This window comes from Esox lucius, chromosome 22, assembly GCF_011004845.1.
Source record: "Esox lucius isolate fEsoLuc1 chromosome 22, fEsoLuc1.pri, whole genome shotgun sequence".
Classification (NCBI taxonomy): domain Eukaryota; kingdom Metazoa; phylum Chordata; class Actinopteri; order Esociformes; family Esocidae; genus Esox; species Esox lucius.
Window position 1 is genome coordinate 3,772,416 of NC_047590.1, and position 13,414 is coordinate 3,785,829.

The 13,414-nt window shown below is 44.8% G+C and overlaps 1 protein-coding gene across 1 annotated transcript; it reads right to left on the bottom strand.

The window, feature by feature from the left end:
• Nucleotides 1-297: 297 nt before the first annotated feature.
• LOC105019979 (protocadherin-20) lies at nucleotides 298-6,418 on the bottom strand. The gene is made up of 5 exons (XM_010886585.3): nucleotides 6,205-6,418; nucleotides 4,236-5,636; nucleotides 3,243-3,436; nucleotides 2,342-2,431; nucleotides 298-2,258 (listed from the first exon to the last, which is right to left on the bottom strand). Exons 1-5 carry the CDS (start codon nucleotides 6,256-6,258, stop codon nucleotides 1,316-1,318), a joined length of 2,682 nt encoding a protein of 893 aa, XP_010884887.2. The 5' UTR covers nucleotides 6,259-6,418; the 3' UTR covers nucleotides 298-1,315.
• Nucleotides 6,419-13,414: the final 6,996 nt, after the last annotated feature.

A 13,414-nucleotide genomic window follows, 5' to 3' on the forward strand; every position in this document is an offset into this window, starting at 1 on the left:
AGGTTTTATATTACAGGCATGTATTGTCTTGTCTTCATGAACATTTTGCAATCTTTCCTGATTAACCTCTGCTTTCTGCAGATTTTGATAACAGATGAAGGTAATCTGATGGAAAATGGTAAACACATCTGGATTCAGTTAAGTGCCAGATGAATGCAGGCAGACAGACCATTTAATTCTGCATGTCTGTCAACACGGGAGATGACATTCTTATTTACAGACAAAGACTTTCTTTAATTCACCTCATACAAGGTGAGCATCGTGAGGCTGTGTTCATTACTCAGGCAGAAACCAATATAATATGAAAATAGAGAACTTTTAATATTCACTCAAGGTTGTTTTTGCACAGACAGACAGCAATGGTACTGGACAAAGCTCTTCACATGTTGAGGAGTTCAATTCGAGGTGAGGCCGCATTCCAAACTGCACCCTATTCAGAATAGGGGACAGGTTGCCAATTTAGGGCTCAGGCAAGGAGGCGGTCAAGGGAATGTCGTCAGGGGTGGAGAAGCCACCTTTAAATTGCATGACCGCATCCCAAATTGTCAAACAAAATCAAGCGGACTGAGGAAAAATATGGACTTGAATTATTTGGAAAGCGGGATGGCATTTAAGTGTTTAACTTCTGTAGTGAAGTGAAATAAATGTTGGTCTGAAGCTCTCTTACACCTGAGAAAGAGTATATGTGTGTGATTCTGTGTATATTTTACAGTACAGGGAGATTCTTTTTTAAATAGTGTAACTATGTATTTGATTTGTGTCACTTGGTTTACACTAGACAACATCAGCTTGCTCAAAGCAAACCAAAGGTTGGACAGTACTGTACAGTGACATTGTTAATCAATCAATCAATAAATCAACTAATAAACATTGATATGTGTATAATCCTCAAACTTCCAACTTATCCAGATTTTCTTGTGAATGAAAATATTCTCCATGAACTCACTTATTTAATTCTCATATTCATAAAAACAATGTTTTTGCATTTTGGGAGTAATTTCCTAGGCCTTGGTTTCATTCATTTCCTCTTCAGGCCCCTTGTTATAAAGTTATAAAACATTTCATGTTATATACAATATATACAGAACATGTCTAGATTTTGGAAACTGTGTCTGTCCCAAATCGTACTCTATTCCCTAAATACAAGACTAACAATCATGATCCTATAGCCTAGGGTCAAAGGTAGAGCACTGTATAGGGAATAGGATGCCATTTGGGGCACAAACTGTATATTTTACACTTCACTGTGTATTGTAAACAGTTGCTGTAAACAGTTTTGATGTAGAGTTTTTGCATTTGAGCTCTTTCAGCCTGGTCATATGTTGGAAATCTGCATCAGCTTCCTGTCCACCGCATGCAAGTCCCCGTTCATCTTCAGAGGAATCTCAACCTCAAGCCTTTTCATTTTATGCTTCTTCAGTTTCCTGCAGCATATACAGGCAGTCAACGTGATGACCAAGAAGAGCAGTCCCAGGCAGGTGACGGAGAGACCTATGAGAACCACCCGACAGGGCAACATCCCCTCCGGCCCAGGCCTCTCCGTCAGCTTCCCCACATACCACGGCTTCTCCTCGCCAATCTCTATCTCCGCCTCGCTGGTGAGGAGGCTCTGTATGTAGCTTTCGTTGCTGACCGTTTCGTTGACGAAGAGGTTGACCAGGACCGTGGAGTGCAGTGGCTCTGGATGACCGTGATCGGACACTTTAACCAGTAGACTGTACAGGCCTCGGTCGCTGAGTTCCCTCTTCAGCGTGATGTTGCCCGTGTTGGGGTCGATGTCGAACGATCCCGGCTCGCCTCCTTTCCTCCGGATGATGCTGTAGGCGATGACGGCGTTCATCCCAGTGTCTTTATCCACGGCGTACACCTCAGTGATGGAGGTCCCTGGGAGCGTGCTGGGCAACACCAGCATGTAGGACTGATTGGACTGGGGAAACAAAACGACCGGGGGGTTGTCGTTCACGTCCAGGAGGAGGACCGTAACCATGGTGACGCAGGAGAGGGCAGGCTCCCCCCCGTCGACAGCCTCGATCCAGAGGTGATACGTGCCTTGCTGCTCGCGGTCCAGGGGCGTCCGGGCTCGCAGGGCGCCGCGCCCCGTGTCGATCACGAACACGTCACTGCCGTTGATGATGGAGAGCGCCACCCAGCCGTTCTCGCCCGCGTCCGCGTCCGCCACGGAGAGGATGCCGATCTCCCCGAACCCGGGAAAGTTCTCCGGGACGAAGAAGGTGAAGTCCTTGTTGATGAAGCGCGGGCTGTTCAATTACAATCAACCAAATTAACCAATTGCCATAATTTAATCAATCGACAGGTCAAATTGGCAGCGTCTCTCTCTTACCTGTTGTCATTGCGGTCAAGCACAGTGACCACCACCGTGGCTATAGACTCTTTGCTGGGCGAGCCTCGATCCACCGCCCTCACCATGAACCTTCACATCCCAGAAAACAGAGGTCAGAGTCATTCCACACAGGGCGAAGCGTGCAGGTTTGTGCCCATGTCTTTTACTTGGTTAAAACATCAAGTGGATCTAAATTGATTTGAACATCCCTGAATCGCCCCGACATTATGACCCATCAGTGAATGAGCTTCCTCATCCCAGGTTTAGAGTTGGATTTGGAATTTTGGATTCTGGCACAGTTTGCCAGGCACTGTTGAGGTCTAGTCCCATTCTAAAAAGCACACTCACTAAAAGGCCACCACAGGAAAAAGTTTTATCTAAGAAGTGGTCTTCTTGGATCATAATGTAATGGACTGTGATGTTCAATTGGATCATGAGGTTATATTGAACCAGGTGACCAGTTGACCATGTGACAATGTGACAAGTTGACCATCATGGTGATGTTGACGTAGATCATGCGTTTGAACCAATGAACACCTCAAACTTGCAAAGGCTCTTCCACTGTAGCAATCTTGAATTTTATACAGCTTATTAAAGGTCTTGAAAATGTGAAGCAGAAAAGCTATAGACAAATCTCCTGCCTCTTGGCAGAACGGACAACATTGTTTTTGTAACCTTAACTGAACTGGACTACAGTGTATTATTTGATTAAAACCACATTGGGAACAGACCACTCTGTGAGAGTTTTGAATCACAATAAACATCCATGCGCTGCTTCATATGTTATGATGGTCCAGTTTAATCATTATACACAGGATTGCAGCCCTTTTGACCGGGGGAAAATTTGGTTCCCACATCATCGACACGTGACAATATGTGACATCATCAACACGAGACAGACCTGTAGGTTTCCTTCTCCTCGCGGTCCAGAGACACGGACACTGTGAGGACGCCGGTCATCCTGTCCAGGAGGAAGATGGACGGGGCGTCTGAGCCCAACAGGTAGATCACCTCCCCTCTACTCTCGCTGTCCTTGTCCGTTGCCTGCAGCTGGGTCAGGAAGGTGTTGGGTGGGTTGTTCTCCTCCACAGACAACTGACCGTTGCCACAACCGCCATGGAAAGACATAGGTCAATGAATTAAACGTTAAATGACACGTAAATCAATAAATAAATCAACAAATACGTTAGTAGACGTTGTGCTTTTAATCGTTTTAATTGTTTCCTCTGAACTGAAATGGCAAATCGATATGCATTTTATAAATATGCAATCCTTGTTTGTTACACTATTTTCAAAGTCCCTTTGTCCACCTGTAGATGATCTATGCATAATAGCATCTGCTTTCTTAGTTCAAGGTTTGGGGTTAGGATTAGGGCTAGATTAGGTTAGGTTAGGATTAGGGTTAGGTTAGGCTAGGTTAGGTTAGGTTAGGATTAGGGGTAGGTTAGGTTAGGCTAGGTTAGGTTAGGTTAAGGGCAGTGGCGTCCTTAGGCCTGGGTGTTCGAGGCTATAGCCTCAGATCTTTTATGAATAGCCCCGGATCTCAAATTGACCAAAGAAATTATAATAGCCCTGATCTATTAATCTATAATTCCGATTGCACATTATGATAATGTAGACGTGTACGCCCCTAGCATGTACATCAACACTTTCCGCATGTACATTCAAAACCCTGTACTTTCTGTCCCGGGCGTGGCAGGGCGGGGCAGGGGGGTGGGCTAACCCTGAATGTAATGTGATCCTAGCGACGCCTCTGGTTAAGGTTTAGTAGAGAGTTGAAATGTCACTTACAGTCTGCATCACATTACCAATGCATTGAATTCATTAATTTATCTATTAATGTAATCTCTTCATTTATTGATTGATTCACTCATTAACATATTCATCAGCTGACCTCATGCAGAGACAGTTTGAAGATGGGTGCGTTGTCGTTCTCATCCAGCACCAGGATTTTAATGAAGGTCTTGATGAAGAGGCCTTTGGGGCTGCGGGCCACCACGGTCAGCTCGTAGTCCCGTCTCTGTTCATAGTCCAGCGGCTCTGTGGTCTCCAGCAGAAACTCGTTCTTAAACAGTTTGTAAGGTGACAGCCTGAATGGACCCGACCCTTCCAGAACACATTCCGTCTTTAGTCCTCTCTGGTCCGTGTTCTTAACTGTGAAAAACGCGATCGGAGAAAACGGCAGCTCGGACTCCTTCACAGTCACCACGCCGTCCTTCTCCGGTGCGATGTAGCGTGGCAAGATGACGGGCGGGCCAGAACCCGCTCGGATCACGTGCACGGTAACCGCGGCGACGGCAGGAATGCACCCGGGGCCTTTGGCCAGGACGGTGAGCTTGTAGAGCCGCCCGGTGCTGGCGTCGACCTTGCCGGCCAGTTTGATCGCCCCGGTGGCATGGTCCAGGTGGAACAGGGCACCGGTCTCCCGGGGAACGCGCTCGCTGTACGCGTAGCTGATGGCGGCGTTGGCGCCGTGGTCGGGGTCGAAGGCGCGCAGACGTGCCAGCTGAGCTCCCTTAGACGTGTTCCCGTACAGTGTGACGTTGACCTGCGACTCTGTGAACTGGGGACAGTTGTCGTTGACGTCCGTGATGATAATCCTCAGCGTGGCCGTGCCCAGGAGGGGGGGATTCCCACCGTCCTCGGCGATTATGTCCGTCACGTACTCTTGCTGGTGCTCGCGGTCCAGCTCGTCCGTCACGATGAGGAACGGCGTCAGCTCGCCCCCCTCGTTCTCCTCCACGTCCAGGGTGAACACCCCAAAGTCGTTGACCAGCCAGTAGGTCTGTACCCCGTTGAACCCCAGGTCGGGGTCCGTCGCAGACTGCTCCACCACGAACCGGGCGTTGACCTGCGCATTCTCGGGAACCGACACTCTGATCTCATTGGTCGGGAACCGCGGGTGGTTATCGTTAACATCCTCTATCAGGATTTTGACCTTAACCAGCTGGAAATACTGCTGGGGTAGAACGAATATGTCCAGAGAGAGGATGCAGCCCTGGCCGAGGTCCGATGTGTCGGGACAGAGCGTCTCCCTGTCAATCTCGGTCCCCGATGTAAACAGCTCCCCGGTTGAGCTGTTCAGACTGACGAACTGGTCCCCGGGCTTCTTCTGGGGCAGGTTGAACAATAGAGGGGGATCAAGGGAGAAATCCAAGTGTAGGTCAGAACCCACTGCCCCTATCAACACGCCAGCGGGTAATCCTTCTTTAATCTTATAGACGAGTCCTTTCGCTTGGCTGAAATTAGCAAAACAGTAGAGTGGGCTGGTGTAAAGTAGGAGAATGCACAAACCCTGGAATGAATCAACCAATGATTAAAGATTGGAACCGTTTAACAAAGGTACTAAAAGATTGGTACAGTTTAATAAAGGTTCTAAGAGATTGGTAGAGTTTAATAAAGGTTCTAAGAGATCAATGCAGAACCACCATGGAAACATGGATTTACAGATTATATACAGCACAGAAAAAACATCAGCATCTCTAAATATAAAAAGATATAAAATGTATTTTCTAAATGCACATTTAACTTTTAATTATTTTCAGAATGTCTGATATAAGGCTATGAACCATACATTTCATAACCTATTTTTTCTAATTAATTATAGCAGGTCTATAAGTTTCTATGCGTTTTAAGCACAGGCAAACACTTAATTTGTCACTGAACTTTTGACCTATGAGTTAAAATACAATTTTCATTCTGTCCACAGAAAGGCTACTGCTGAAGCCCACAAAGGAAACCAGACTTACTGTGTTTCTATCCTGGACCATTGGTGAAATGTGTATCTGTTGCTGGATGCAAACGATGTATTTAAAATGTTCAATCTAAAAGACTAAAGAGAGATCATACATAAAAACACTTACCCATATTAGCCCTCTGAGTCTTGAACCTAGGCTGGGGCCTTTTTTGTTGAACATGTTTTAATCCTGGTTTAACAACCTGGTTGCCCTGACAGCTCAGCGGAGATGAGCACTAAAGCGTCCAAGGCATTTCGTAGTGCTGAGCTGAGCAGCGCAGAGCACATAGTCGCCCCTGTTGGAGTTCTCTCTGCTGGTCTGGTCGCGGTCTGACTCTGAAATGAACGAGTCATTCCTCCCCGAACGGAGTCAGGAAACGCCCACAAATGCATATAATTGACAGCAACCAATGGGATTAGACTTCCCCAGGGATGAAAGAGAAAGGGGGAACAAGAGAGCGACATCGAGAGTGTGTTTGTGTGTGTGTGTGTGTGTGTGTTTGTGTGTGTGTTTGTGTGTGTTTGTGTGTGTGTGTTTGTGTGTGTGTGTTTGTGTGTGTGTGTGTTTGTGTGTGTGTGTGTGTGTGTTTGTGTGTGTGTTTGTGTGTGTGTGTTTGTGTGTGTTTGTGTGTGTTTGTGTGTGTGTGTTTGTGTGTGTGTGTTTGTGTGTGTTTGTGTGTGTGTGTTTGTGTGTGTGTGTTTGTGTGTTTGTGTGTGATCATGCTCATGCGCTCGTGTCCATGAAATGAGGCTAAATACTAGTTGTGGTTTCAGGAGCCTGGGTGTTTTAATTGGTAGATACGATACAATTTGCATTCATCAGAGCCTTTAGAGCTGTGTGTTTTCAACAATGCTCTCTGAGGTTTGCCCCACATTTGATCACTGTTCTTCCAGTTCAGCCCAGATTGGGTCTCCTGCCAACGGAGTAACAGACTGATGACTGGGTCTGCATTGTCATCAGCAGATCAGAGCGGCTTCAGCAAGTTACAGAAAGCGTGCTTAAAAACTACGAGACGGGAATACAGGGTGTGTCCCAAATGTCACCCCGCGCCCCACGAAGAACACCACTTCTGACGAGTGTCTATCAGGAATTGGGTGTCACCTGAGGCTCGGCTGGAGTGGAGGGGTATAGTTTCTTACCTAATTTAAGTTACCCCAACCAAACATCTGTGCATGGTAGCCATTCACTCACTGTCGGCGTGGCAACCATTCACTCACTGTCGGAGACAGTAGAATCTATGCACCCTATGACCAGGAGAGGACTATATGTCCCTTGTGCTGGCCTGGTCAAACCTGACTCTTATCAGCTACATGACAGAGATTGTGTTGTGCTTCTTGAGAAGTATGTTATTCCTTCCAACCCGCATTCTGTCACGGAGCCTATGTGGGTCTGGTATCTGATTGGATGTTTACTTTTCTAGAGATCCATACAACAGATGAATTGGCCTGGACTGACTTCTTTAAAGATCTTCGTATCGTTTTTTTCATTGTTCACTCTAGATTGAATCTAGCAGACTTGTTGATTCCGTGTCAAAGGTTTGAACTGATATGCCACCCGCCTACCCAACTGTCAAAAGAGAAGACGAGGAGTGTAAGGACTAAGGACATAAAGTGTGTGTGTGTGTGTGTGTGTGTGTGTGTGTGAAAAAGACCACACCTCATCTTTAAATAAAATCAAGTCAACTCCAGGGTAATCTCTGCGATGTGGTTTAACCTCTGGGCCAGCTGTTACCCGGGATTGGGAGCATATTGCCTGTCAGATTCAGAGTCTGATTGGACTTCTCTGCAAGAGAAAGATTGGTCGCATAACTGGGGAGCTTACGCCTTGATTGAGCACGAGAGAGAGACTGAGCCACTCTGAGTGTCTGTGTGGGAGCGAGCAAGAGAAAAAGAGAGAGAGAAATTGTAAATGGAGAATGGGGATAGAAGGCAATAAAGGAGCAGAAAGTGTTGTTTGTAACTCTTATCCTGGAGTGACCCTTCCACCGCTCTTAATGGCCCCCGAATTCCCTGTCTGACCACACCGTTACACAGACCTGGACCCTGCCTCGGTGTCTGTGTGTCAGTGTGTGTCTGAGTGTGTGTGTGTGTGTCTTTGTGTGCTGCTTACGTCTTGATTTAGTTAAGACTTTGCTGTCCTGTCACATGCACAGGGAAAAAACGGTTTTTCGAGACCGAGAAGTAATTTCATTGGATTATTTGATCAGTATTGACATTTGACGCACTCTGTGACGTGACTGTTGAGACTAATGGCCTTCTGTCTCTGGCCGCAGCCAAACGAGGCTGTTTCACAACAATACTTATAAAGGTAAATGACCCGGTGTTGCGTGGCTCACTGTACACATTGCTAGCCGTGTTCTAACTTGTGACCGAATCACCAAAGCACCAGGCTGCTCTTTAAGGCAGGTAAACCAGATTTGTACCAGGCGATGTTGTACCAAGCAGTCTGATGTCTCGGGAAGGTGGTACAGTGAACAAAACAGTATAATCACTATGCATTTTATGGCCACTTGGTGTAAAATGGACCAATATAATGGAACAGTAATGTTGAACGGTTTATACTTTAGCAATGGTAGGTGGGCAACAGCTTCATGTTGAAACAGGATTCTTTGTATCCCCTCCTATCCTCTTTCCCTCCCTCTCTCTCTCTCTCTTTCTCCCAATCCCCCTTCCTTCTGTATTCCTCTCCCTCTCTTCCTCGCTGTCCCTCTTTTTATTCCTTCTACTTGTGCCTCTACTCTCTCATTCCCTCCCCACTCTATTCCTCTCTCTTTGTCCCCCCCCCTCTCTAACTCACCCTTTTCACTCTCCTCTCTCTCTCTCACTGTCTGTCTGTTTTTATATTTTCTGCTGAAACTCTCTCCATCTCTCTGCAGATGAGGGCACTGTGTATTCTGCAAAGAGCAGTAAAGTACAAGCAAACACGCTTGGCTATCAAAAAACTAAATGCTATATTTTATTCAGATGGTGAAAGCATCTCAGGAGATGCCGAACTCACACTGTCAGAAAACCTTCCCTTGACAGTCTGTTTTATTTTTATTGATCCATCGCATGGTCGAAATGTGTGAAGGACAAGCTTCGAGCTTCGAGGTAATTCATAATCAGTTTTGTGTTGGATCATGAAGGAACAGGCCAGTGACAATGCTAATGATTTATATTAGCTGAGTCCGAGTAAATGTGATGGCCAAGGCCCATGACTGGATATAGGGGGCTTCAGTACCCCAAACATAATGCTTTTCCATACAGGTCACTGGCCAGAAGTGGTGCCCTGTTATGGAGTAGAGTGCCATTTGGGATGCATGATATAACCTGGTCTTAGACGACACAGCCACATTAGGACAAATCAGATCTGTAAATATTAATCCCTGTCTATTATAAGAGGAAAACAGTAGACCTATTGCTGATATATCGAATTGGACTATGTCATAATCAGCTCAATTGTTCATGTGTTCTATGAGTTCGTATTCAGTGTTTACAGAAGGTCAAATGAGCTCATCAAAATACCTTTATACGTTCATTTAGGCGGTTGAAAGACACCGATTGTTACCGGGTTTCACGTTTAAATCAAATTGCATTTTCTCAGGGTTCATCAGAATCTCTCAGGAGTAAGTTTGGGATCAACTGCTGTTGGACTGACAGAACGGCGCAGAAGATGCATCCAGAAGCTTTTTCATTCTTCAGGAATGTCAGTGATTTCTGAGTAGAACTGTGCCACGGTCAACTTCCACACTAACACTTTGTTTTCTCATCCCTCGTCTCAGCACACAGCTACTCCCTCTCACCCATCTATTGTTTGTGAGGATTAGATGCTAAGCTTTCATACCACACCAAGGTGTGTGTGTGTGTGTACTGAGCATTCTTGCATATTTTTAGAGGTGTAACCTAAGCTTTATTATAAAGCTGTTCTATTCCTGTCATCAATCTTTCTGTAACCATGGTTCTGAGATCAATTCACACCAATTAAAAAACGATTTCCATTGTCATAACAGTTATTAATGTTCCTTCTTATTCAAGCCAACATTCGTGTGACAATACCAGCCTGTTTACTTATGGAAGTACAGGGCTAGATTCAGTCCGATCAGTTTATGCCCTTTGCAAACATACATGCACACACACACACACACACCCACACACACCCACACAGACACACACCCACACACACACACCCACACAAACACACACACACACATGCATACTGACACACGCAAACATAAACACAAACACACACACACCCACACAGACACACACACCGACACACCCACATACACACACACATGCATACTGACACACGCAAACATAAACACAAACACACACACCCATAGTTCGTGCATTGGATTCAGTCCGCTCTCTTTGTGCCCTGGGCTCCATTAGAGGATTGTGGAGGACAAATGTGTCACATCAATATCTGAACTATACAAAAAGAGTATTTTGGAAAATATTATATTCCAAGGCCAGGGGAAAACATGGGTCATTTCAGTCAGTCAGGAGGGAAACTTCGTACCCATCCCAACTGCCAACAATCCTTTTGGTTTACCTGTTCATCCGGTTCCCGGATGAGCAATAGTGAGCTATGGCTGAGAAAGACCTGCACCTTAGACTTGGGGAGTCTATCTTGGGGAGTACAAGACTTGTAGACCTTAGACTTGGGGAGACTATCTCCCTATAAAATCTACAGGAGTGCGGAACTTAGGTGTTCTTGTTGACAAGTCCTTAAAGTTTGATAAACACATCTCATCTGTAATCCGTTCCGGTTTCTACCAACTTCGTATCCTATCTAAAATCAAAGGCTTTCTCACTCCAATAACTCTGGAAATGGCGATTCATGCTTTCATCACGTGTCGGCTGGATTATTGGAACTCACTATATTGCGGTATATCAGATTCTCAAATTTCCCGTCTTCAGTTAGTCCAAAATGCTGCGGCCAGACTCATCCTTAATTGTCGCAAATATGATCATATCTCTCCTATCCTCAGATCTTTACACTGGCTACCAGTTCGGCAGAGAATAGATTTTAAAATCCTCCTCTTTGTCTACAAATCTTTACACAACATAGCTCCGGTTTATCTCTCTGAACTTATTCATCCGTACATTCCGTCCAGAAGTCTCAGATCCCACAACCAGGCGCTGCTGGTAGTCCCTCTTGTCAGACTAAAGCGTAGAGGGGAGCGTGCTTTTGCGGTGGCAGGGCCTCGTCTGTGGAACACCCTGCCTTTAGAGATCAGAACGGCTCCAAACCTCTCTGCTTTTAAGTCTTTGGTTAAAACATACCTGTTCTCGTTAGCATATTGATTACTTTTCTTGGGCTGTTTTTACTATTTTACATTTGTGTTAATCTCAGCTTAGATGTTCTCTATGTGTTTATGGGTTGTTCTGCTGCTTTTATTTTTATATGCTTGTTCTGTAAAGCACTTTGGTCTGTTTAGCGGCAGTTTAAATGTGCTATATAAATAAATGAACTTGAACTTAGAGAACACCAGACTGTTGTCTAAATGGACTAAAAACAGGCCTAAGGACCAGTTAGCAACGGCACAAGTATGATAGGAGCGACGTATGATAGCTGAAGGAACCTCTTTACTTCCTGTGTGGTGCTAAGCCAACCTTCTAGCACTCATGGCAATGTCTGTACCAGAGATCAGATCTTTTTATGGCAAGTGATCAAGGTTCCATAATCTGTCTCGGAAAACAATAACACAGACAATCTGCATCTTTTGACCCTATCTTAGACTAAATAACAGTATTCCCCTTATCTAACTATGCAGAACTTCTGACTCTCCAGTTGTTATCTGTCCAGACTGTGCCAAATATCAGATTTTTTATGGCAAGTGATCATAGACCTTTAATTATTTTTTTATTCATGATTTAGTAATCTCACGAAGGCTTGTAAAAGCTTGTAAAAGCTAATCTCTTGAGAGATCCATTTGATGTTTTATTCTTTCCCCTTTAATTACCCTACTGGAGTCCCACGGAAGTGAATTTGAGTTTGCCAGAGATTTATGGAATATGGATTTGAAATATCAGCTTGGTAACTTTAATTTCACGGTACGATCATGCCTAGTTAATTAGCTGTTGCATCCTAACTTGCAGCACTCACTATTTCAGTTGGTGAGAAAGTTTCAGTAGAAATATCTCAGACACTCTGAAAAATTTTGCTAAACAATACTTGAGAAATGTACTTAAAACATTCCTTGCAAATGTATTCTGGTCTTTTATACGAGTAGTAAAGAAGCCCTTCAAATCTACACATAGTGCATTGGCTCTTTCCCCCATTACTTTATCCACATTCAATGTTTACTTTGCAACCAGAGAGTTAAAGCTAGGTCTAACTTTAGCAATCATAAGGATAGTGGCTCTGGACATTCACTGGCAAAAAATATTTTTCAGTGCTCTGTGTTACAGCTTCTTCTTTGTCTGACCTACTGGCTTACAGTTGTTGGCCTGGCAAAATCCTGGTATCACTATAGCACTGGTGAAACTGGTTTACAGTCCAATGATTCACATTATTGTGACGCTGATTCACAGTGTAATTATTCAAATTATAGTGAAGCAGATTCATAGTCTAACGATTCACACTGCAGCGAAGCCGATTTACAGCCCAGTGATTCACATCCTAGTAAACCTAATTTACAGTCCAATGCTTGACCTTATAGTAAAGATGAAGTTGGTAGCTTCCTCATTTTTGAATGTTGTGTTATTGTCGTTTGTTCACCAGTTGATTACAAAATGTGCACATTATCCGTGTCTAGTACATTAATTCATATTTTCAGAAGAGCAGATGTTTCTCCTTGCCAACTTGGGCAGCTAATCCAGTAACCGCTATATTCTACCGTGCGGCCTCCAAATGTGAGTGTGAAGGTGAGTATGGTGTTACAGCCTGCCCGCACGCGTGTGCGTGTGTTTTTCTGTGTGCGCGCGTGCATGCACTCAATGATGCTGGGGCGTGTGTGGTCATCTAATCTGATCAGCCGTCCAGATGGGTGTTACATCCAGATGTCATGATAACCTTGGCTGGCTGGGTTTGTCCACTCTACGGCTTGTAATTAAAGATCGCGGCTAAGCTAGAGTTGATGGCAGTGCTGTCGGGATGAAAACCGTTTGGGTGAATAAGACGTCTCACATTTTAAAAAAAACTACTGTCGAGGCGGCCTCAAATGGCTCACTACAGAGTCAGGGTGACACAACGTTTAGGCAGCGGTTATAACTTTCTTTTTAAACTCAGATACGGTCAAATTAGTTTTGACCAGGATCCATACGGCACTAATCGTTTATTTTTACTTTCCCGATATTTGGGCGCACCTGATAATGACCCAGTTCCAAAACGTCGTGCACTAAATAAGGTA

Excerpts from the sequence above, each read along its gene's own strand:
- LOC105019979 (XM_010886585.3), bottom strand. The coding sequence starts at position 6,258 with ATGTTCAACAAAAAAGGCCCCAGCCTAGGTTCAAGACTCAGAGGGCTA. Across the intron at positions 2,432-3,242 it reads GAGGAGAAGGAAACCTACAG|GTTCATGGTGAGGGCGGTGG; the intron begins GTCTGTCTCGTG and ends TGGGATGTGAAG. Across the intron at positions 2,259-2,341 it reads CTTGACCGCAATGACAACAG|CCCGCGCTTCATCAACAAGG; the intron begins GTAAGAGAGAGA and ends GTAATTGAACAG.